The sequence below is a fragment of the Acromyrmex echinatior genome, chromosome 12 (genome assembly GCF_024713525.1).
Source record: "Acromyrmex echinatior isolate Ae372 chromosome 12, ASM2471352v2, whole genome shotgun sequence".
Taxonomy (NCBI): domain Eukaryota; kingdom Metazoa; phylum Arthropoda; class Insecta; order Hymenoptera; family Formicidae; genus Acromyrmex; species Acromyrmex echinatior.
Window position 1 is genome coordinate 6,910,237 of NC_141863.1, and position 25,042 is coordinate 6,935,278.

At 35.9% G+C, this 25,042-nt stretch overlaps 3 protein-coding genes across 5 annotated transcripts in view; 2 read left to right on the forward strand and 1 right to left on the reverse strand.

The window, feature by feature from the left end:
• Positions 1–25,042, forward strand: part of LOC105147634 (ribosomal RNA-processing protein 7 homolog A) — a 49,628-nt gene that overhangs the window by 6,013 nt on the left and 18,573 nt on the right. The window contains exon 5 of one of the 2 annotated variants that reach the window (XR_015546854.1): positions 17,821–17,892. The exons of the other annotated variant lie outside the window; for it this stretch is intronic. The gene's annotated coding sequence lies outside the window, so the exon portion shown is untranslated. The remainder of the gene's footprint in view (positions 1–17,820; positions 17,893–25,042) is intronic. 2 annotated transcript variants of the gene reach the window in all.
• Positions 1–25,042, forward strand: part of usp (retinoid X receptor ultraspiracle) — a 102,475-nt gene that overhangs the window by 945 nt on the left and 76,488 nt on the right. The window contains exon 2 of one of the 2 annotated variants that reach the window (XM_087411647.1): positions 17,821–17,892. The exons of the other annotated variant lie outside the window; for it this stretch is intronic. Coding sequence (XP_087267773.1) covers positions 17,821–17,892 — 72 coding nt within the window. The remainder of the gene's footprint in view (positions 1–17,820; positions 17,893–25,042) is intronic. 2 annotated transcript variants of the gene reach the window in all.
• Positions 108–22,956, reverse strand: LOC105147629 (uncharacterized). The gene is made up of 3 exons (XM_011058779.2): positions 20,444–22,956; positions 15,197–15,503; positions 108–3,743 (listed from the first exon to the last, which is right to left on the reverse strand). The coding sequence occupies exons 1-3, from the start codon at positions 20,476–20,478 to the stop codon at positions 3,717–3,719; spliced, it is 369 nt and encodes a 122-aa protein (XP_011057081.1). The 5' UTR covers positions 20,479–22,956; the 3' UTR covers positions 108–3,716.

A 25,042-nucleotide genomic window follows, 5' to 3' on the forward strand; every position in this document is an offset into this window, starting at 1 on the left:
CATCGGGACGGCCCGGCGCGGCGCGGAGGGTACACGGGTACATCACGCGCGGCGAATCGGAGTCACGGTGTCGTTTGACAACGGCGCGCACGGGCCGCATACACGTGAGAATTATTATCGCCTGACCGAGCCCCCCCTCCTCTCTTTCTCTCTCTCTCTCTCTCTCTCATCCCTTCCTCGCCGTACCTCTCGATGCCTCTCGATTCTACCGTCGCCTCGCCTCGCCTCGCCTCCTCGCCTCGCCCCTCCTCGCCCCGTCACGCCGCGTCGCTTCGCGTCGCGACGTGGCGACACCTGCCGTCCGCTCGTGCGCGCCCTACCTCAAGTCACTGCGAATTAACCCTCCCGTGTTGTCGCCGTTCAACCCTCCCCTGGTGCGCACCGCAGTCCCTTCGATCATGAATCGAAGCGGGGAAAATTTTGTCGACCTCGATGCGGCAACCTGTCGTGGAGAAAAATGACTACAAGGTTAAAACTTTTGTCCCTCGCTTTTGCCTTGGGTACTTTGAATTCTTTGAAACCCCTCTGCGTATGATTGAGTGGATTGAGAGGCAGGTTACTGCGAATTCTTATTTATTCTGCGTTTGAATAATGTATTACTATTATTATTGCGAAATAAAGTATTTCGGAAATTTAATCGGGCTTACGATCATTTTTCATTGAAAGGAACTGTAGAATTCAAGGTAAATCGATGCTAAAAATAAAACTGTTTAGGTTTAGAACTGATAAATTAAGATAAATATGTTGTAGATTGTTTTTTAAATTCTTATTTGTTTTATATTTGAATATCATTATTACGGACTGAATTATGTTTTAAAAAAACGAAAGTTTAATCGTTATTTTTCGTGAAATATAAAAGAAACTTGTTCAAGGTGAATTGCCACTAAAAAATAAAATTGATTGGACAAACAAAATCATGTTTTGATCGTCCCGTTTGAGGGCAAATGTGAAGTCAACTGAACAATTTACAGAGTTAACCTGATATTTCGGCAATTTAACAATCGACGATTATTAGCGCAATCGACTGTCGAATTAAACGATTCGTTCGACCAGTTTGATATCTCGTTACGCGAAATTGATCACCAGTCAATCCGAGCCATTTTATCGCGACACACTCGCATCGTACTTTTGTACGATTGATCTATTATGCCATTCGATTATACATCTCGCACACACATTACTCAAATTGCTCATTAATCCCGTTAATTCACGTCGGTCGTTTCAGCGCGACGAATTCAACATCATACAGATTCATATGTTAATGATAAACAAGTCTCTTGAAAGCTCGATTGAACTCAACTGTGTAAATTTGTGTCAGTTTTACTATTAAAAGATACAATTAGTTTATACACTAAGGAAAGAAATTGTTAATTTTAAATTACTTTAGTTCGTCTTTATTTCTTTCGATGAAAAATGTATGTATATTTAAGTCGAACATGTACTTGATTTTAAATAAATATGTACATTTTTCAACGAAAGAAATAAAGACGATTAAATTAATTTAATCAAACAAACAATTTTTTTTTCAGTGCAATTCCTTTGGCTTTCTATTTTTTTTTTATTTTGCAAAGCTGCACTTGGAAAAAAAATAGTTACAATTAATAATTTAATTATAATTAAGCGTAATTTATGGTCATTTTGATGCTAATTGAATATTTTCGATAGGATTATAAATATAATTATTATTATTAACGTTACAGCAGTAACAGTAACTTACAATATTAACTATAAAAATGGAACTCCTAACTACAATTATTTTATCATGCAATTAAACACTGAGAAAAATACTAAATTTTAGTAAATAATAAATAAATATTTACTCCATAAAATGTGATAGTTTAATCAAATTACTGGTTTTTATCAAATAAATATATATATCTTCATATTTAGCAAATATTATTCAGATAAATGATTTAGTAAAATTTAGTACATTTTTTCAGCGTAGTCACAAACACCAAACACTTCATAAAATATGATAGTTTAATCAAATTAATAATTTTTGTCATATAAATATCTTCATATGTAGTAAATATTCAGTAAATATTATTCAGACAAATGATTTAGCAAAATTTAATATATTTTTCCTGCGTAGTCGCAAATACCAAACACTTTTCTCTCGGTGTCATCCTAATTTGGGTATTGGACAGCGGCAATTATTATCGATCTTTGGGTAGGCGAGAGAGAAAGGAAGCGCGATGATGTCGTGAATACGCGCGAAGTAAAATTGCGTTTCGCGGGAGCGTCTCGTTTCTAAGTTTGGCGCGGTGAATGTGGCGTGCGACCCAACCGATGACCTTTCTGCATTCATTCCGGTCCCCGCGAGATCACGGCCACGACTCCTCCGCCTCGTTCTCTCTTCTCGCTGCTCTTTTCTTCGCATACCTCGTCGCCTCGTTACTTTCCTCTCGCTTTTCAAGACATCGCGCTCGAGCACGGCGGTCCGTCTTATGGGATAATCCGCGAGATCAGTTGAGACATTCGTACTTAACATTCTTGAATTTTAATACACGACCGAAAATCTGTTGGAGAAATAGGAAGAGAGGAAACAAAAGGTAAAACCGTCGCTTTTAAATTCGCAAAAGAATGCATTTGACTAAACGTTTGCCGAGAAATACTAAAAGATATTTCATATACTTGTCGAGATATATAAAAAGTGGGAAGAGACGTAGATATAGAGGTTCGGAATTTAAAAAAGAATTCTATATTGATATTCGTGATAAAGAGAATTTGTGGAAAAGCAGCGGTTTCTGAGATTGAAACGAAACTACCAGGAAAAGAAAAAAGGACGGCAGGAAAGCGGAAAAGGCGGGCATAAACAAAAGTGCATCTGAGTTTTCTGACCTGCCGACCGTTCTAAGAGGATCCATAAAATTCCGGGATTTCTTTGTCCTGGATAGGATTGCAGGCTACACGTTCCACCAACGTCGCCCTTTATCCTTCATTTTTAATCCGCAGTACACCATCCATGCGGCATTTTGTTCTCTTTCGCAAGCCTCCTCTCTCTTTCTTTCTTTCTCCTCTCCCTGTTGGTCTCTTCCTCGTTATATAAGTCCAAGGACGAGCCACACTGCTAACGTGTTCCTCTCCCTCCATCTTATCGCTTCTCTCTCTCTCTCTCTCTCTCTCTCTCTCGTTTCTTTTGCTCTCTCATTCTTCTTGTCCTTCGCTCTCCTTTTTCTTCTATCGCTCTTTCCTACTTCGTCTCGTTCCTTCTGCATCATGCATCGCATCAGACGACGCCTTATACGCTGCTCCTGTTATTCTTCTAGCTTCCATACTCCTTGCCTCAGCGTTCAGCGTAGTTCAGGGTCTTCCAAAGCGAGCATCGCGATTCCCGAAGAGAGGGAAGGTGGTGTGGGAGAGAAAGAGAGAGAGAAAGAGCGCTAACACAGGCGCGACGCGAAATCTCAAAGTGCAACAAGGTTTCTGCCGTTTTAAACCGCAGGCTATCCTAGACTTGTTAGCTATACAGGGTGTTCCAAGCACGTCTTAGCCATCTTTCACTTTCTCAAAGGCACGTACAATTCCTCAGGTATAGAAGTCGAAACGAAGAAGATTAATCACTTCTCAAGCATTGCTTTTTCAACGAATCGGTGCAAGCCCGAAGCTGCTTTTGTCTGTCTTTTGAATTTGTTCTTTCTTTCTTTTTTTCTTTTCTTTTTTGGGTTCACTAACATTTATATTTTATCTTCGAACGGTCGATTTATCGACCGGAGTCATCTGGAGGCATTAAATTGTAGATTCTGTATACAAAAACAGAAAAATACATATTGTACGCAAGTAATAATTATTTGTTTTATGTATTTCAAAAGTTTGTATATCCGCAAATCTATTACATTTATTACAAAAAAAAAAGCATCGACTTTATTCAAATATTCTGAGAATCTTATAAGTCTAATACTTCAATTAAGATTATTAAATATAAAATAAATTCGATTTATTCTTTACATGAAGTCGCTTCTTCGATCAATTTTATAATATCTTTCAAAAGAAAATAAATTCTTGTCTTGAGTACATGATGAATTTTTTAAAATTCATTTGTAATAAGTATATTTTAAGATTATTATCACAAAATATTCTTTGTTAAAGATAATTGTTAAAAGAAAGAAAGTGTCGAATAATTGAGTAACTTTTCTCAGCAATAGAATAATATTTTATAGCTTTGCTATCAGCAACGCGTAATCACAAAAAGAGCTTATCAAAGAAACTATAAAAAAAAAAAGAGGAAAATACAGTTATGATATAATCCAGAAGGCGTTTCCACTATTCGCTATTTTTATCGTCTCCCGCGAGCGTCATCGGTAAGATCGCGAGGATAGAAAAATATTCAGTAAACTGTCGGCCGTCGTTAGTCGTCATTAAAGCGGGAGTTCTCAGGTGCGGTATGTCGTTTCTCAGAAGCGGCGTGCATCGTATCTAATTGCAAATGCACCGTCGTTACTATCGAAACACAGGACGAGACGTTTCTTCCTCTCTGCCTCTCTTTTTTTTTTTCTTCTCGTTCGCACACGCTCGGATTTCGCGCCAATTAACGAGATAGAATTTCGCGAGCGTGGGCACAGGACATACACATTCGCTATTTAGATATTCGACCTGCGGTATCGCACGCAGCCAGGATGTCCTGCAGTTAGAAGCGTTGCCGGTTTTCCTGGCTGAGAGGAGTGAGAGGAACGGAAAGGAATCTCAGACGTGGGCGAGAAATTTTGACGCGACTTGTTTACTTCGATTATCGACGTGCGATGCGACGATAATCGTGGAGTAACGAAAATGAAAACCTAACGTTCCATTCCGTAGAAGACTTCGAACAGGCAGATACAATGTCGCTGCTTTTCTTGCATCTCCTGTTTCAAATCGGACGACAATACAAATATCCCTCGGTACATACGATCGGTCCTTCCTCTGGGATTCTTTTTCTTTGAAATATTAGAAGCACCTGGCTAAATAATGGTCTCTATTTTTTCCTTTTTTTACATACAATTTTACAAATATTTTCTAAAGATGTTAACCATAATCGGTATTCATAGAATGATCATCATCCTATTGAATCTATGAATACCGATTATGGTTCCATTGCAGTAAATATTTTCTTCAATAACGTTGTGGAAAATTTATAATAAATGTTTTTTGCAGCCTTATATAGTAGCCTTTTACGTAATTTTGTTCTTTAGATTTTTTCTTCAAAATAAAAAATCATTTAATTATGTTAACTTTGAGCAAAAATACATTAACTTTGAGAGGGCGGGAATTTATTTTAAAATCTTACAGCTTTTTCATGATTGGAGGAGTTAAAATTCATTATTTTAATGTATTCTTATTTTAGAATATGACATTATTTTAGTACCACTATAATAGATTTCTTATCACTTAATATTTTTTATACTTGTAAAGCTTGGTTTTTCTGATTAACTTGTGGTTAGATTTAAACTGACGATAATATAAAAATTATAGTTTTCTAGTACGATTAATCACTAAACTGATGATTTATGTAGTGACAACTTTAGAAGTTATAAATTAATTTAAACTAGGGAAACACAATTTTTACATCAGGTTAAATGAGATTAAGTCTAAGCCATAAATTAACTAGAAAATGAAAAATTGGACTTAAAAATGATGAAAATTAAAGACACAGGCGACATATTGCATATAGTAAAGAATCGAAAATTCATCATAAGCCTATTCTTTTTGGCTGAATTTTTGGACCAGGAGAAAAGAAGAGGAAGAAAGATGAACTGTTGCAAAAGTTTAGCCAAAAAGAACAGACTTCTTATGTAAATAAAAGATATTCACATGTGAAATTCACCAGTGAAATGTTATTACAGTGCGATTTTTTTTTCTCGTCAATGAGAGAAAGGAGAGACGACTCGATTTTTTAACGATTGAGTGGACGTTCGGCACGACAAAGTGACATTCGATTATAGTAGGCACGCGTGCGATTGACAACTATATAGACGCACGCTTCTCGACGCGTGTTATACGTGCATATACACACTCGCGATGCAACGAGTTTATTGATCGTTGCAGCACGCAATCTGGGAGGAGCGCTGCGCTGCGCTCCGTGCTCGTGCAGAGCGCAATTATGCAATCGCGTTATGCAATTGCTGCACCGCGCATTGTTGCCGGTTTCTCATGGCGAGCGCAGAATGCGGCCTGGTCGACCCAGTGACATTGGCGTTGCTCACCGCGGAAACAGGACACACCTACTCCATATAGCGTGAGCCATGTACCACGAACGAAGGCCGCGACGCTATTTGTTCACGCATCGTTAAGCCTCTGCGTTTTCCTTTTCTTCCCGCGTGCGAATCGCGCTTCGATCTGCCTCCGTCAAGCTTCCCGAGATATACCTCGATTTATGAAAATCGATAACGATACGCATAATTGATATATTTGCAAGCTACGTTTCGTTCGACGTGGCAAAAAAGAAAAAAGGAGCTCGACTGCTACTTATTTAACACGCAGAGAATACGTTTGCGATTCGCGTCATTGATGGGTTTTTTTATTTTATAGGTTTGTCGGTCGACCTGTTGAAAAAGAGCACCTTTTATACTCGCGCTCGCGTTTAATAGCCATTGTAAATTACGTCCCTGACACAGTGACATACTACGACTAACGATAAGTAGCTGATAAGTGAGTGACAAAGGGAAAATTAATTTCCTATCGGTAAACAAAGTAGATTGCATTTTTATTTAGTTTATTTAGAGGACCTTGTCGAAATGTGCTCGAAATTCTGATGCCCTCACTTAAACTGCACATCGTGCAATTATTATTGTTGGATACAATGGAGAAAATAATTTATGGAAACGAGGCTCATGATTTCTTTCAATGTACGTGTGTGACGAGTATTCGGCGATCGGTAACGCGCGTACTTACTGTAATGATTTTCACTATGAAATGGAATCAGATTTTGTAAGTGGATATTTCCGTCATTGCGAATATTCGTCGAAATCAAATCACTTACAATCAATTACTACTTTACGCACGAACGAGTGATTATTTGAAAAATAGAGTGATTATTCTATAAAAATATAATTTATAGAATAATATAAATTATTTGAAATGTTGATGACGTTTTTATTCCCATCATTTGCCATTTGTCAGTCGATTATTGCAATGGCATTCGTACGATGCGGCATATACAAAGTATATGTCATATAATTATCTATAAATATTTCATGCAAGTAGTAATTATACTATATTATACTGTAAATTATCTGAATAATTTAGCGTCATTATCAGAGCAATTAGCAACCTGAGCAACTTGATGAGTTTTCGAATTATGAGGCTGATTACACGAGACAAGGATGTATATAACTAGATATCTGTTCAAGCTCATGGAAATGTTGGGTTGAAACAAACGTTTTATAACGCTACTTTATTTGTATCATGTTTTTTTATTTATTAATTTATTTTTACTTATTAATTCATAATATATCAAATATATATTTTTTATATTATGAATTAATAAGTTTCATGTATCGTAAATTAATTTGATGTTACATCTAAGTTGTATTTAGTTATTTATTATGCTATGGTTACTCGGAATTTTTTTTGTCACAATTACTACAATAAAATAGAATTTAATCATTTGATCAGTTATTGTTGCTTTTAATTGCGATTTAATTGCGATGATTTTTAACGGAGTTATGAACAATCAAATCAAAATGTTCCTCTTATTTAATCCGCAACAATTCAGTAACAAAAAATCTTAGGAACATTTTACAAAAACGATTTTGTAGGAAAAACTTCAAGTTTAATAGAGAATCGAAAATTTTCGCCGAAAGTTTTTTATTTTTGGGTACGTGACGAGCTCATAAAGTAAGAAGAAAATTTCTCTTTGTCCAGCTCGTAGTTTTCTATATGTAAACATTACTAAACTCACAAGAACTCACAAAACATCCTTTCGAAAGTAAAGGAGTTTAAACTTTAAAACTCTCTCTCTCTCTTTTTTTTTTTAAATTTAAACTTCGTTCGTCCTTAACGAAGTTACAGCTACTTGAATTTTGAACCGGCCGAGGTTTGCACCGCTACGAACTTTTGTTCCAACTCAATATAAAACGTACTTGGGCGTTTCTTTATTACCGCGCTTTGTTTTTCTCCTTTTACTCACGTGAATTACAAGTTTCGTGGGGTAACCTTAACGCGCCTCCACGCCTCTGTCGTCCACTTTTCCCCGGGACTTTAGAGTCTCGCCACGAACGGTGGCGATTCTCAACGGCGATTATATCCGAGGCGCATCGTCGTTTCTCGAGGCACGCCGCGTCGGTTCGCCAATTATTTCGCCACGGCTGCGGGACGACCTTGGTCGGGAGCAGCGTTGCACGAGCCCCGCGCTTAATTAAACACGTACTGATAATTTAGTTACAGGGATTGCACGGCGCACCATCCGATCCTCTCGCGAGGCTCACATGCGGGTAGCAATTAAGATATCTCGTAGTTGCGCGATCATGCGCGCGTGTTTCGATTTCTATGCCGGAATTTACTCGGGTACCGTCTCGCGACGCGAATTTCATCGTTGAATCCCCGACATGTCGAGGACGCCGCGGTGCCGACCTCTTACACTCCGGGATCGAGCCGTCGATCGATGCGGAATTGATAGTATTGCAGCAATTGCGGCACGACCACGTAATTTTAGTCAATTGCGGCGAACACGCACGGACGGATCGGTGATACATTATTGTTCGAACATGGAACTACGACGCGTGCGACTCGCGCAATATGCGTTCTATGATGTTAGGGAGAAATACTTCCGGTTAGAGAATATCAACATTGAAACTTGGGAGTGTTTATAACGTGAGGAATCTTAGAACTCCCTACGGAGTTTAATATATTATGCTGTCAATAGCATAGTTTTTTCTTGGAAATGACACGTAACAATTGTTTTTCATGCTACAAAGTACATTGGAAAATTTGTGTTAAATTTAACACATTTCACACATTTGTATCTCAAACGATCCAGTCCAAGTGTGTTAATTTAAGTGTTAATTTAACACAAGGTAAATATGTTAGAAGGTGACGTAAGTGTTATTTTAAAAAAGGTAGCACTGACACAATTGTAAACAAATCGTAAAATCATTATTTTCTCAGTAAAATTAACATTTATGATGTTAAATTATCACATTTTATTATTATTTATCTTATAGAATTTACATTTGAAAGCATTATTTTTGTTCATTTATTCATAAATTGTATTATTTTGATGCTAAGAAATATTTAATATTAATTTAACACAAACTATTTAAATAATCACATTATGTTAAATATTTAACACAAAATTTTAACAAGGACTTGAGTAATATCTTTTAATTAACATAAATTAACCTGGATCCTGTAAACCCAGCATCAGTACACTGAGAAAAATGGTCTGGTTAGATTAAATAGTAAATTCTGAAAAATGGACGAATCAGAATTTTCTGATTAAATCTATTAGAATTCTAGTTAAGATAACTAGAATTCTGATTAGTATAATTATTCTAGTAAAAATTAGAATTCTAGTAAATTTGACTAAAAATATTGTATCAACCAGAATTCCAGTTATCTCAACTAAATTATTGTAATGGACTGAAATATTCCTTCCTTATTTACGAATAGAAATATCGAAATTTTGCGTTGTGAAAAATCGGTTTTTTAGTTGACCAACTCACTTTTCGAGACTTTATCGATCGTGAGATGTGACGTATTTGATTTACTTCGCGACATTAATAGCACCACGACAACTTAAGAAAGGAAAAAAGAATCAAGAGTCGTAGGCCGCGTGCATGACCAGCGCAATGGAGTAGATACGTAAAACTTTTAAATACAACGCGATAAGGACGGTCGTTCGTGACGATAACAAAGTTGCGCCGATATTCTTTTCTATGTGTTGTAGCTGAACTCTGAAAGAACACTCGATAAAATAAGTGACTATGTAAAAAGAAGTATCATTTGTATTATTTTATACTTTAAACATTATCTTTGTCTTTAGTCTTCGTTCTTTCGGAAGGAAAAAGGAGGGAAAAAGAGCATGCGAAGATATAACTTGTTTTCAGCGGAAATTTTTTATCTGCTAGCCTCTCTACACGTCCAGCCAAGAGCAGCGATATTACGATTCCTCATCGTTGTTTCATATTGATTTCTCTTTCTGCCTTCAAGCTGCGATGCGAGTTGAAAAATTATGATGAAAATCGAGGTGAATGTATTTGCGAATTTTCAAGGTCCAATTTGATCGAGAAAATAGGATTAATTCTCTTATTTAAAATTTAATAAAGAATAACGGTTCAGCTAATTAAATAAATTAATAATATAATATAGGGCTATGAATCACTCAAGTTATTGTGTGAGTAAAAATATTTATATTGACAATATAAATTTTGTAACAGACGTTTCGACCTCTATCGGGTTATTTTTAATGTTGAATAATAATTTTTAAAAAATTACCGGTAACTACGCAAGATGTTCACAAATTAAAATAAAAAACGCATGTTGTATTCTTATGTTGACAAGAAGTATTACTACAGGAAACGACTTAGAAACAAGCAGCTTCAAATCAGAAGTTGATATTAGTTGAATTCAATCGCATAATAATTGCATGAAATCTATTATAAACTTCTCCTCAAATTTATAATAGGTTGATACTATGAATTCAATGTAAAAAAGATGTATACACGCTTCATGTTCCTTATACAACTGATTAAAGTTAGATCGTCCAAATTAATTTAAAAAAATTGAGTACTAACTGCATTATAATATTTAGCGATATTACAAAAATTCTTAAAATATAATAGAACTCCGAGATGTAATCTATTTCATATTTAATTTAATTATTGGTTTAATTTAATTTATAATTGTTATTACAATAAAATCTCAAATGTATTTTGCATACAATTATTCTTTTTTAATGTAATACTTATCTAATTTGATTTCGAAAATTTTTATACACTGAAAAAAATTACTAAATTTTAACAAATATCTATTTGAATGGATCTAAATAAATATTTACTAAATATATCATTGATATAAAAATCATTTTAATTTGATCATTCTTTGGGTAAATATTTACTTTCTATAAGTAAATGTTTACTCGGTGATATTTGAAGAAACATTATTAAGATTTTAGAAGTAAATTTTTTTTTAGTGTATGTATTGTTTGTTCAGACGTGATAATTATCATTTTTTTTTTAAATCACAAGATCGCAAGTAACATGCTAAAAGTCTTATTTTACGTACCCTCTTCGCTTCAATTTTCAGTAGCATCAAAGTAAAAAATGCATGGCCGCCACGATGTTTCTCCCTATGGTCGTTACCGTGACTACATCATTTCCATAATATAATTACCGTCACCATATCGTTCCCGAGAGCGTCAACAAAAGCCCACCACGGTCGGGACACGTAATATATGAATGATATTCATTATACTCGTCGTATAGCGATACCGTTTCGCGGTGGAATAAAACGCAGGACTTCCCACACGACGACGGTGCGAATGCATTATGTAATCTATGCGTGGGCGCGGTACCCTTTTTGCCTTTATCTCGAGGGCACGCACTTCTCGCGCGAGAGAATCAAGAGAGAAAGAAAAGTGCATCCATGATGTAAGACTGCAAGACTTTCATTGCGCGTAATGGTGGTCGAACACACTTTTGGGACAATTTTTTTATTGATATATCTACACTGAGAAACTCATTCAATTGAATCAATTAATTTCTTGTTTAAACCTGTTTATGGACAAACAAAATTTTTGGTTGATGCAATAAAATAATTTAGTTAAAACGCAATTGGTTATTGTAACATTTTACTTGTTTCTAGTAAATATTGACATCTGATAAATTTGTTTATCAGAAGCAAATAAAATGTTACAATAACCAAACTTTTATTATATCAACCAAGGATTTTGTTTTTCCATATTGGAACAAGAAATTAATTGATTTAATAAATGGGTTTCTCAGTGTAGTAAATTTTTAATAGCAGCTCTATATTGGCTCATAACATTTTGATGACTAATTTTATGATTGATCATCGACTGCGCATCTCGGGAGTGAAATTTGAGAGAGTGACAATTGTATTACGTCATGAGTGCATCGAATGTCGACTAGATTCGCCGAGCTAAACTTTAATTCTGACTTTTTCCTTTTCTTTTTGCCGTCCTTCCTGTGTGCTACCAAGCACGCCGTTTATATTTCCGCAAGGCTATACCTTGACGCCACGCATCCGCGCACGCAGATTGCGTTACGAAACGATTAATTACTGCGTTGTCCCCTCCAAGGTCAGCGTCGACAATGAACGCATTTCGCACGGAACAGGTGAGATCGCGATGGCGAACGCTCGGCTTCGCAGCTGTTCGGCAGATAAACGCCGGGATGCCCTTAGGATGATGGAGCCTCTACGGGAACGAGATCTTACAATTATTTAAAAGCGCGTGACATTCAGAATCAGAATGATTCTAAGTTCATAACATGTGAAGTAGACGAGTTTATGTTTACAAAAGGAATTTTATCAAGTACGGACTTCGAGATGATTCTTCCTCTGAATTCTTCACGTTTTGATCTGTCTGAAGTTTGCATTTTTAGTTTGCGATTGATAAGTATCTAGATACTACTTTCTAGATTCTTCTAACTTCTTCTAGATTCTTTCTCTATGAAATTTCACTTTAAGGATTGAAAATTGAGTCACTCTTTTCCAAGATTGGCTCGATTTTCTTTCTTTAGAATGAGATTCTACTCCAAAGAATTTAGAGAGTAAGATCGGATGATACTACTTCGATTAATTTTATTTTATGAACGAAGGATTCTGCTGAAGTATCTAAAAATGTGTAGCTAGATACAGATTCACAAATACTTTCGTATCAACTTATCAATATAATTAGATAGAACGCTTAAACTAGTTGCTAGAATATCAAAACTTTTTGCTTATTATGCCTGAGATTCCTACTTTCTAAATTCTTTGAAGTGAAATCTCACTCTAAAGGGAAAGAAAAATTAAGCCAATCTTAAAAAACAGTGACTTAATTTTTAGTCTTTAAGAGTGAGGTTCCACTTTTCAGAATGAGCTTTTATTCTAAAAGTTTTAATACACGTTAATTACTTTGATAGTTCAACAAAATTATTTTCGAATTTGTACCCAGCTAAACCTTTAGACACTCGTTCTTTCATATGACTTATCTTACGTTTTTCGATCCTGCTAGATCCCTGCAGATTTCTCTCGCTATAAACAAATTAAATTAGATGCACCAGGAACTCTAAAGAATTTTTTTCACCGAACGAACGTCAACAAAGAACTCTCCCGAGATTCTTTTTTTCTTAGTATTGCGTTAACCGCATTTACGGAAAAGTCAGTTGCCACGTGTGCAGACCGGAAGAGGGAGAAAAAAGAGAATAGCCTGCGATACCACATTACAGACCTTACGAGGAGATGCATTAAGAAGCTCGGTAGGATACTCTAGAACCTTACATTTGGCCTCGAGTTTCATCACTCGGTGTAGGGCATCGATCGCATCATTGCCCGCTGGTAGCCCGGGAGAGAAAGAGAGAAAGAGAGAGAACGAGAGAGAGAGAGAGAGAGAGAGAGAGAGAGGTCGTGGGGCGGGGGCGGCGGTTTGGCGCCGGGGTGTCGTCCGGGTAGAGTGGGGCAAGTGCACTCCGACACACTGCAAGCGGACCCTATATGCAATTGGCTGGAAAGTGCATCGCTGGAGGGGATGCTGGGAGAGAGGTAACGAGAAGGAGTGAGAAAGAGATAAGGACAGTGAGACAGAGAGAAGGAAGGGTCACGGGAGGGAGAGGGCGGTTGCACACACGAAGTAGACATATAGGTCAATGTCGGGACACTCCTGGTGCACTGTTTAGCACGAGTCACCTACTGACCTACTTGCCTCCTCCTTTTGCGTACCCTGACCAGCGTACGTACCATCCTGGCTTCCCGGCCGCGGCATCGCATCCATGTTGCACTTCCCGTCCGGTCCGGTCATGGATGAACTCGGTCTGACGGAGAAATGAATCCGCATTCGTTTGAATCTCGTAACTTCAACGGCATATATGTATACGCTTCAACGGCATATATGAAAACGATGACCCGCACAGATAACGCGGCCGCGACGCGATAACGCTCCGAGATATCAGTATTCATTCGGGCGTCGCGTCGTAGAAATTATGGTCGGCATTCGTGTCATCGTAGTTGATTAATTACGTTTCGTAGTATATTATATATGAATATGCTATGCGATAATTAACCCTTTGCAGCTGACATCATAATCAATAACGCAATTACAGACACGATCTGTAAGTTCCATTTAACTACTTTAGTATGCGCAATGTATATCAATTTTAAAGGCACTATCCATTGAAATTATTATACAGTATTAATTGTTTAATTCTGTTTAATTGTGTTTCCGTCGTGTATACAAGTGCGTGTGAAAAAAAAACTTGATATTTTCGTAGAGATGTATTAGCTAAATTGCGCTCAGACAAAGTAAGTAGGGTAACTGTCTTTATTAATGTGTCTAGCCAATTTGCTTATTACTGAATTAATTACTAAATATTGTAGCTTTAATTGTATGCAATCTTATTTGCTCTTATTTGCAATCAATATCGGGTTTTCAATTATTTCTTTTCCTTATAATATTTCTTTACTCTAAAAAATGTTAATACTTTATAATGTTTTTGACAAAAATAAAAAATATGTTTTTGTCCCTGTTAGTGAGTCCTCCAAGTGGCGATAGTCCTATTATAATATTATGCCCCCCAATTTATATCCACATTTGACTCATTTTAACATATAATTACTAAAACAGGTAATAAATTTAAGCTAATTGTTTAAGTTAATATTATATAAACCATTATTTCAATATTTATTTCAATGTGCACTTATAACAGAACGTTCTCAATTCCAATGCAGGGCACATTAATAGGGACAAGTTTAAAATCTTGCGGTACGTATTACAGGATTCACACAAATTTCTCATATCTTTCGAAAAATATTTAAAACACTTTAATATTCAAAAAATAAAATATTATCTTCGGTATCGTATGCATTAATAATTTAACTTAAGAAGAAAAAAATAATTTTTCTTATTCGTGCTAGTTTTCTTTATGACTTATCGAAATACAAAAGCACCCTAATAGAGACAGGCACAGTAATTAGGACAGTTACCCTAGTACTGCGCTTTATTTTAATAAAAAGCTGCGTCGAGAATTGCGAGGCATCGCAGAATCGCCGCTTTGTAATTTACCCACAGTAACCTCCGTGTTCTATTTATGGCTCTGTCTTCCGAGATGCAACGCGGCTGCATTGCGGGCGCACGCAGGTGTATTTCGTCATCCGGACGTTTCCGGAGCGGAAAAATTTCAGCGATGCGGGATGCATAAAGAAAGAGCGTGTCGTCTCGCAAATCCTGATCGAATGGGCGGCCATGCGACCTATATTCTGTCATCCAATCCAACAGGTCTTCTTTGACATCATTGGTCCGATTCATCCTTCCTTCTTTCCCCCTCTGTCTTTCTCTCGTTTTTTTCTCTCGCCATGATTTACATCCGCCTCTGCAAAATGTTTACGTCGACATATGTTAACACATTTTTATTGCTGTCCAGATACAATAGTAATAGTAGTAATATCTATAAAAAAATATGTCTCACTTTCAACGAGTTCTAGAAAAAATTTAGAAAAAATAAGAACTAAAGAAACTTGACAATTGCGAATTCAGCGGTTCGTAGAAAGTATTTGAAAATAAGTGTCGATTATAAATCCGTTTTTATCTAAATGAACACTACACTGTTAGAGATAAAAGAGCAATGGCAATTGAATCTCTTAGTTAAATAACATTTTGTTATTTTTAACTTTCATGTTGTCAAGATATAAATCAATTCATTTCTGTGATTAGTTTCAAAGTAGAATTACGTTCGTATTAACATATATATAATACTTGGTAAATAATAAATTTGAGTCAAATTTCATACATTTTCTTTTCTATAGGAATTATTAAAAAAATAATTCAAATTTAAAATTATGAATTTAACATTTGTACTTTCTTAAATCTTTGGAGTGGAATCTAATTCAACAAAAACAAATGAGCCAATATTGAAAAAAATAACTCAATTGTCAATTTTCAAGAGTGAGACTTCACTCTTTAGGCTTAGATTCCACTCCAAAGATTTTAGAGAGTAGCATTTCTTGTACTCAAAATAAGATAATTATAAATTTTTAATTTAGCGAAAAAACTAAAAAAAGTTCTAGCACAGCAAAAAAACAATTTTGTGACACACATTTTCCGTCTTTATAGGAATAATTTATCGAAAGGCAATCGAAGACGAATAAGCTTTGGAGCCTCCAAGACGAGGCTGCATCGTAACGAAAATAGAACGGAAAGAAAGATTATATGCAGAGTGTCCTAGAATCGTCGAATATTCTTCATTAAATTAAGAACGATTATTCGATCGTTTCTCAAAGAGCTCGATAATGTCTCGCAATAATAAAATAGGTCTGAAAATTCGGTCTAACCGTATAATCACGCGCAAAGTTAAGTGAATCGATCGCGTGTACGAAGCGATCGATTCACGATCTCTCAGATGCGGTAGCTTCGTTATACGCTGATTGTAGATTTAATCGAATATGCGCCATGTAAATGCTCGCTTTACTTATCGCTTCGTAGCATCGCGCATTTCACGCTTGCCTGCTAATTGAGGGAGTGCCCGGGGCGAATCAAAGGTAAAACCAATCGCGCTTCGACGTAATAATAGCAGTCCATTGCTTAGCAGTAAAATATCATGTATATTTAACAAGCGATGAACTTTTCCAGGTTGCTCGTCGAAAGAATTGATTGCCTCTCGTTTACGCCAATCGCGGTTTTACGTGACGAGGCTTCATTTACCGATCGCGCGGTGGGAATGTCAAGGTTGGTTTACCAGTCGCGCGATGCAATTTTCAACTGAAATGCAACCCCGATGCGAGGAGGTGGGAGGGGGTGGCTTTTTTGCCCGGGTGAAGCGGAAAGGAAATCGTGCGCGTGCTCGAAATTGGGTCAAGTGCGGATGAGTGACGCAAAGAGCAGGGCAAGGACCATCTCTCGGATTCGCCGAGAAGAAAATATGGATCATAAAATGAATTATAAAAATGAAATGAATTTCAAGGACTGATCTACTTATTAAATTCAGGATTTTACAACAATTATTTTGCATTACTTTTTACATTTGACGTAATATTTGTTTTAATTGAAAAAGATTCGGTGAATTAAAACGGTTTCATTACGTTTTAAAATAAAATTATTATTGTACGCGTTTATTTGGATATGGCTCTTGCGATTTTTACTTGTTGTTTTCCTCTTTTTTTTTTGTATATTTTAATTTTTGATTAATTTTCATTCATTTATGACTATATTTTATTCTTTGTAATTTATTTATTTTAGTTGAAAAAGATTCGGTGAATTGAAACGGTTATGTTTTAAAATAAAATTTATTATACGCCTTTGGCCATTTTTATTATTAGAATTTATAAATTAAAATTCATTATTTTTATTTCTCATTTTATTTCTCTTTCTTTTATTATATGCTATAAAAATGAATTTTAAATTTTAATATACAATGTTTTTAGCTTTACGTTATATAATTGTGTCAATTCTAAAGAAAAAGGTTTATAGCAAAAAGAGTTAATTATAAAAATAAATATACTGAAATATCGTCATGTAAAAAAATAAATCTTCTAGATTCTTTTTTGATTTCTCTAGTTTTACATGCACCGTACTATGTAATTATTAACAGCGATACGTGTACTTTGAGTTATGCTCGAAATATAAACGACTGCATTGCTTTTACTTATCGCAAAGTTTGCAACTAACATTTGTTTTCTTTGATTTTATTGCAGGTGAGTACCACGATATCTGTATCGGTTATCATGCATCTTACTTCGCTGGTACGCGTTATACTTCTTCGTCACGTAAGTAACTGTTTTTAAGATGATTTACATGCTTTCGTGATACCTCTAGAACTTCATAATTGTACCAGCCACGTGCAACGATTAATCGTCGGCTTAATAAAGATTTACCGAGCTTTGCAAAAAGAAAACGCGCGAAAACCTTTTCCTTCTAAAATACTTTATAGCACCTACTTTTACTACGATAAATCCATATCTTCGTTTTAATTCTTACGCTTTATGATTGTACTCTTAAAGTTAAAATTGATTTCTTAAAGTTTAAAACAGATTTGGCGATTTTTATCACGTCGTTCCACGTTTCAGTACGATAGATTACTTCCGTTTGGAGAAACGGGGATACCGAATGGATATAATACAATATAAAGGTTTTCTCTCGAGATCGTACATACATTCCCCCGCGCTCCGAATGTATTACCAAACGGCCATCATTCTTAACTCGGCCAAGGTTCATTTCATGGCCCATCGGGAAACTATCAGGCGAAGATAAGACGAGGAGGAGAAAGCGCGCGTTGTCTTTCTCACCCGATCGGAAAACCCGCGATATCCACGAGAACACGCTTTATTGAATGGCGATTAAGAAAATGATGTCCCGGGAGTATATTTATAAAGCATCTCGGTACGAAATTCCGACGAGTGCCGGCGCACCGTATTATTATCATTGTTAAAAACTATAATAAAGTATATCGGGCAATGAGAGCCTCAACACAGCGCGAAAATTGGTGCGCAATAAAATATAATTATCTAATAATGTTTACATAATATATAAATGTATAATATTATTGTCTAGTATCTACGAATTTGCTGAAGATGATTTAAAGAAAACCGAAACGTTTCAAATAAGGTGGATCGACAATAATTGTACGTTTATACATTATGTAAACATTATCAGATATTATAATTATATTTTATTGCGCATCAATTTCCGCGCTGTGTTGACGCTCTCATTGCCCGATATACTTTATTATAGTTTTTAATTTCAAGAGCCCGAATATTTAAATTTTACATTTTTTTTGTTATTACATTGTTGTTTGGATGATTTTTTTCATGATAAATTGATTCCGCGCTAAAATACTTATATCGATAACAAGATTGTTCTCTTTGCACGATTTGATTACCTTGAACTATCGTGCACAAAAACAGGCGTTTACAACGTCAACAATTACGCATTTTTCTCCGGCTATCGCCTCCAAAAAAGAAAGGTTTAAGCAAATATAGAGCGACGGCCTTTATCTCGGCCTCATTACACCGTCGTTTGCATTTTGATTAAACCTCATATAACATTACAATATCGTGGCGTAAGCTACGCGCGTAAGCTACGAAAATGCACGTTCTTGTTGCAGATAACTACTTTACTATTTTTAACTTAAAAAATGCCAAGTGCGTCGCATCTCGCAATAATGAATAACACTCTCCCGACATGCCGTATGTTTGCATAATTAAACGCGGGTCACCCATTTGAATTGCAACGAAATCGATATCGTTTCAATTCGTTACCCGAATTTACTGTATCATACAGATCGTACTGTATTACGTGTGTTTTCAATTTATTTCACATTTCATTATTTAAAGTATGCCGTAAAAGCCACGAGATGCAAAAGTATTAAAGAACGAGAGTGCACCTGTCTTTTACGTGGAAAGAACGAGTTTGCTAAAGTATCTAAAAATATAGCTCTATATTAGATACATATCTAAATAATTTTGGTATTTTAATTTACACTCGAATAGCCTGTGTTGGTTTATATCAGCATTATTTATCGTTTTAGATTTAATCATTTGATTTAATCACCTGTTTAATCTATTAATTTTGAATCTAAATAATTTTGTTGGACTATAATCAAAATAATTATGTATCTATCTACACTGAGAAAAATTTCTGATTGAAAATAAACGAGTCGGAAGATTGTGATCACATCAATTCTGGTTATCTCAGCTAGAATTATAATAAATTCAATTAGAAAATTCTTATTTATCCATTTTCATTCACCACTCCAGTTAATGCAATCAAACTTATATTTCCATTATAGGAATCTCAATGATGAACAATATTGCAAGAAGTTTTAACATTCTAGCAATTAGTTTGATTCCTAATTATTTTGACAGTCTAACAAAATTATTTTCAGATATGTATTTACACTGAAAAAGAGAATTAATTAAATTCTAAAATAAATATTTACCAATAAAAAATTATACTTAAATCAAATTAATGGATTTCGTATCAAATAAATACATGTTTACATTTAGTAAATATTTATATAGTACTATATTCAAACAAATATTTATTAAAATTTAGTAATTTTTTTCAGTATACCTAAAAAATTAAATTTTACTTCAGCAAAACCGCTCATTCCTGTCTTCTTCGCAAGTTTAATCATCGCAGCAATCGTAAATTAATAAGAAAATTAATAAACGCACTGAGAAGGAGAAAGAGATAGTTCATGTACACGATATATTATTTCTCAGGCGCGTAAGAGAGACGTTTGAACGCGAAATAAACGCGTTTCAGATCAGTCGCGAGGAGAGCGCGATTCGGGTGAACGTACTATTTATACATCACCTTAAAGACAACACCACGCACCGTTTTGCGTCCATAGCACCGTTGAGGAATCTCAAGATCCTCAACAGAATCCACCGTCGCAATGCAGTGGTCACATACAACGTCCTTGACTGCTCTTTCTCCTCCTCCTCCTCCTCCTCCTCCTCCTCCTCCTCTTCTTCTCATCCTCTCTCTCTCTCTCTCTCTCGCTCTCTCTCATTCTCGTTCTCTCACATGCACTACCATCATCTCTCTTCTTGTTCTTCTCTCCCCCTCGTCGTCACCTCTCCTTTCCACACCTACACCCGATTGATCATCCGTCCTGTCGCTTCTCGTGGATGGGTATTATTTATAGCATGGCAGCTACATGCGTCGTGCGTGGTCGCGTTAACACGATCAACGTTGTACGTGGATTCTCGAGACCGTTCGTACGAGGTGACTGTTTCTGACGCCCGGAATCGTGCGTCTGATAAACGCATAGAGATGTCACGTGCTCGACAGCGTACGATCGTACACTCGCCTTGAGAGATTAATCAAGTCGATTCCATCTAACTCGAGTAACGTGCGAATTAATGACTCGCGGTAATGCAATAATATATTATTCATTTTTTTATAATTACGATCGCTTGTGTCGAGAGCCTCTCGAAATGCCATCGAGGGATTTCGGAGCACAGCGGCGATCCTGTTCGAGGCCCGTTGAATATCCCTTTCGGCGTTGTTCTCGCTCTGCGAATTCCTTTCTTGTATTCTCTTTCCTCGCTCAAAGTCGCTCATTAGGATTCAGGGAACGATTAGCCCCCCCGAAAAAATCGCGAGCTTTCACAACGGGCGAACAATGACGCGGCTGATTGGCGAACCGCTTTAGAATTAGAGGCCGAATTTTGCATTGTACATGGGTGAGACCAGACGAAACGCAGCTGCTTCATTCGCGCACTCGTCTTCCGTCTCCTTCGCTCTAGGCTCACCTTTTTCTTCCTACTCTCTTCTTTCCTTCGACGGTCCTCTTCGTCGGTCGTCATCGTCATCGTCGCCCGCCATCGTCTTCGTCGCCCCGAGTAATGTTTCGGTAGTTTTGGGATTCCGGTCGCTGCTTTTGTGTTTCAGGCCATAGCATACGGCGAACGGACGAGTCGCGAAATACATAAATGCAGGAAGTCTAAATCTACGGGATAAAAAGTGGAGCGATCCATCGATCTTGGGTGATCTCTCGAAAACGGCCGCTCGGGTGCAGATCTTCGCGAGAAATTCACGCTATCAGTAACAGCTGTCGCGGTTCATTACGCGATATTGCAAGTTTCCGCGAGGCACGTAACTTCTTCGCCGAGAATTACGAGCTTCGTCTATGTAAAATGCCGCTAAATTATCATTCTCTTTCGTGCCGTTGCCTGAAAACTTTACTTGAGAATTATTTAGTCGAGATCAAAATGTAAGAAAGAAAAATCTGCATCGGGATGTCTGCCACAATCGTTAGTACAAAGAATCTTACGCTAATTGTGCCTTTTCACATTCAAATAACAGGATTGGAAAATCGTACAGATCTGGAAAACCGGAAAAAGTCAGGGAAATTAAAATTAGTTACGGAAAACCGGAAAAAGTCAGGGGAAAATATAAAAGAGATTGGAATTTTGAACTTTGCTCACAATTCTCTTAAACTGCTGCTATTCCAAATAATTTTTATAATTTTTTTTAAATTTTTATAATTTTTTTATTACATCTGACGTTTAAAGTTAAATACGGTCAAAACTCATGCGAAAACTCAACTTTAAACGATTTTTAAAAAATAATTAAAATTTATATTTTATTTGATCGTTCTTTTTCGTCGTAACTGCATTCTTTTTTCCATGTTAATTAATTTTTTTGTTAGCTTGAATTTGTCCCTAAAATTTTATTATGCTATTAAGCTTCTTTTGTGTTTTTAATAATACAGGCTAACTTTTTTAAAATCCTTGTTTCTAAATGTTAAAATTTTTTACATATTTTGTAAGGTTAAAATTTTTACATATTTTATATTGGTCATGGAAATTTTTATCTAGAATACCTGGAAAAATCAGGGAATTTTTAAATTCATTTTCTGTGGCAACTCTGATTAACAAATAGCAATAATTGTAAAAGTGACTATTATACAAGTTTTACAGAAATAATTTTATAAAATTAATTAAGATGTTTGTTATCTGAAATTTTTACGAGATTCCTTTTTTATTCTTCAAAATCAGGATTTTCATAGAATTTTATTTATCTTAATGGAATTTTTAGAATTTTACTTTTTAAATTTAAATTCTGTCTGAAAAATGATTGCTTTGACAATTTTTTCTTGATAATACAAGATGTTGATAATCACTTAGCAATAAGTATATAGCATACACATAATCACGAAACTCTATTTAAAAAAATTAAGTTCAAGACAATACTCACAGCAAAATAGAGTAACTTATAATTTTTTGTAGTCTCTTTTATTAATTTTCAATATATATACAATAATTTGTGTTGCTTGCATTCCAATTTATTTCAAAGTTGCATTAAAAAAATTGTCTAATCTCTCTTACCTGGAATTTTATACAAAAACCTATCCAGAAACTATTTCTCAAGAATTTTTTTTTTTACATGATTTCATTAAACGTCCTAACTAATGTATATAATTAAATTGTTTTACAGTTATTTTATAATTATTAATAATTTATTCCACTAAAGAGATGTATTAATTCTTGTATAGTTGTCATTTTTATGAAACAGCTACCACTGCGTTTTTCTTTGAATGCTACCACTACATTTTTCTCTGAATACAGAGTGAATTTCCGGACGGCTTGAACGCTGGTGCATCGAGATGCGAAGACTCGTTTATGCACTTTGTAGCGAGACACGGCACTCAATACTATCATAATGCATAAGCTATATATATATATATATATATATATACATGTATATATCTATATATTGGAAGAAACACGACGCTCAGACTGAAACCCCGAGTACTCGATGATCCAGACCGACCTGATATTTAATACTCACGCGATTCATTGTACGACGATCGAAAGAAAGCACGCCTGTCATTTGAATATCGATCCGAATTTCGGAGTGCATAGGGAGATGAAGCTGCAACGCGTGATGTATTCAGACTGCGTTTTGTGCGTCTGAACTTGTTGTCCGGTTGTGCGGAATTCCCGGATTTCGCTTTTGTTCGCGCCGGTTTCTCGGTCGATCTCGCTCTCTAGGGACCACATAGAATTGACGGCGACGTGAGGACGACGACGACGACGACGACGACGACGCCTGGCGAAAACCAGTTCCGACGAAGAATGTAAACGGAATATCGGCGAGTCCAGTTAACCTTTTCTCGTCCTACTGCTGCGCTCGAAAAAAAACTGGCAGCGACCGGCATGCATTTTCTCGTGTATGCAGTTCACGATCCGTGCATCAATCGGCCTGTACGATGCTACCGAAAATTACGCGCGCTGCATCGAGATAAATGTATGGAATATACATAGGAGAGAATTGTATTAAGCTTGTTAGTGTATACAGGAGTTGGAGAAAATATTAAGCTTGTTACATTTCTACATATATTTATTCATGCATCGATTTGCCACAGGTTTATATTTCGCCTATTAATTGCATCTATTCTCTATGAATGAAACTTATATTTAACGTTCACTAACTTGTTGCATTTAGAAAATTAAATTGTGGAAGTATTTCATAAATGCAATGTGGTAAATGCAGGGATCTAAAGAATTTTGAAATTCCTAAGAATCTTTCTGTACAATTCTTAGTATTGTCTTTGTATAATATTTATTGATTTTTTTACAAGTCCACATTTTATTTATATAATCATCTTAACTTAAACATCTACTCTAGATGAAACTTTGTCTGTAACATTCACTGACTTGTTGCATTTAGAAAATTAAATTGCAGGATTATATATCTTATAAATGTAACGTGCAACATATAGGAACTTAAAGAATGCTGAAATTTCTAAAAAATTTTTTCTGTGCAATTCTTAATATTGTCTTTGTATTTATTCATTTTTTTTACAAGTCTATATTTTATCTATACAATCATCTTAGCTTAATCTACTCTACGAATGAAACTTCTCTTTAATACATTCACTAACTTGTCATTGCATTTGTGTCAGAAAATTAAATTGCAGAAGTACCTATATATGCAAAGTATCGCATTTGCAGGAATTTATGAAGAATCTTTTTATATTTCTTAATGTGACCTTTGTCTCTTTTACCGCTTGTAGTATCAATCGTGATTGATTGCAAAGTTAATTCAAAACTCTTTCGAAAGTCCAAATGTTCATTCCGAAGAGGCGGAATTTAACGGAACGGGATAATGGAGAACAATGCTTAAATTAAATTTACGATAAACCGAAGATCAGTTTGATCTTCGCTACTTAACATTTCTCCTGGCGATAACGAGTCGTGCTGCGTAATGCACAGCGTATCGCAGATAAGGGAACCGCCGTGGTGCGGAGAGATGGCGACCCAGAATTTCGCAAAAACAAGGTCGACGCACGCGGAACAACAACTGCCTGGTGTATACACGAGTTAAATATAATCTCGTACGCGACAGTCTGCCTTTATAAAGCCATACGACGACGACTACGTGCGACCGATGTTCCTTTGC

Bases quoted from the DNA above. Each gene is read 5' to 3' on its own strand.
- LOC105147629 (XM_011058779.2), bottom strand. From the start codon at position 20,478: ATGGACGCAAAACGGTGCGTGGTGTTGTCTTTAAG. The intron at 15,504-20,443 runs GTGATGTATAAA...AACATTTTGCAG, and splicing joins TGCGTGGTGTTGTCTTTAAG to AGGCGGATGTAAATCATGGC. The intron at 3,744-15,196 runs GTAAATTACAAA...TTTTGTATACAG, and splicing joins GAACACGGAGGTTACTGTGG to AATCTACAATTTAATGCCTC.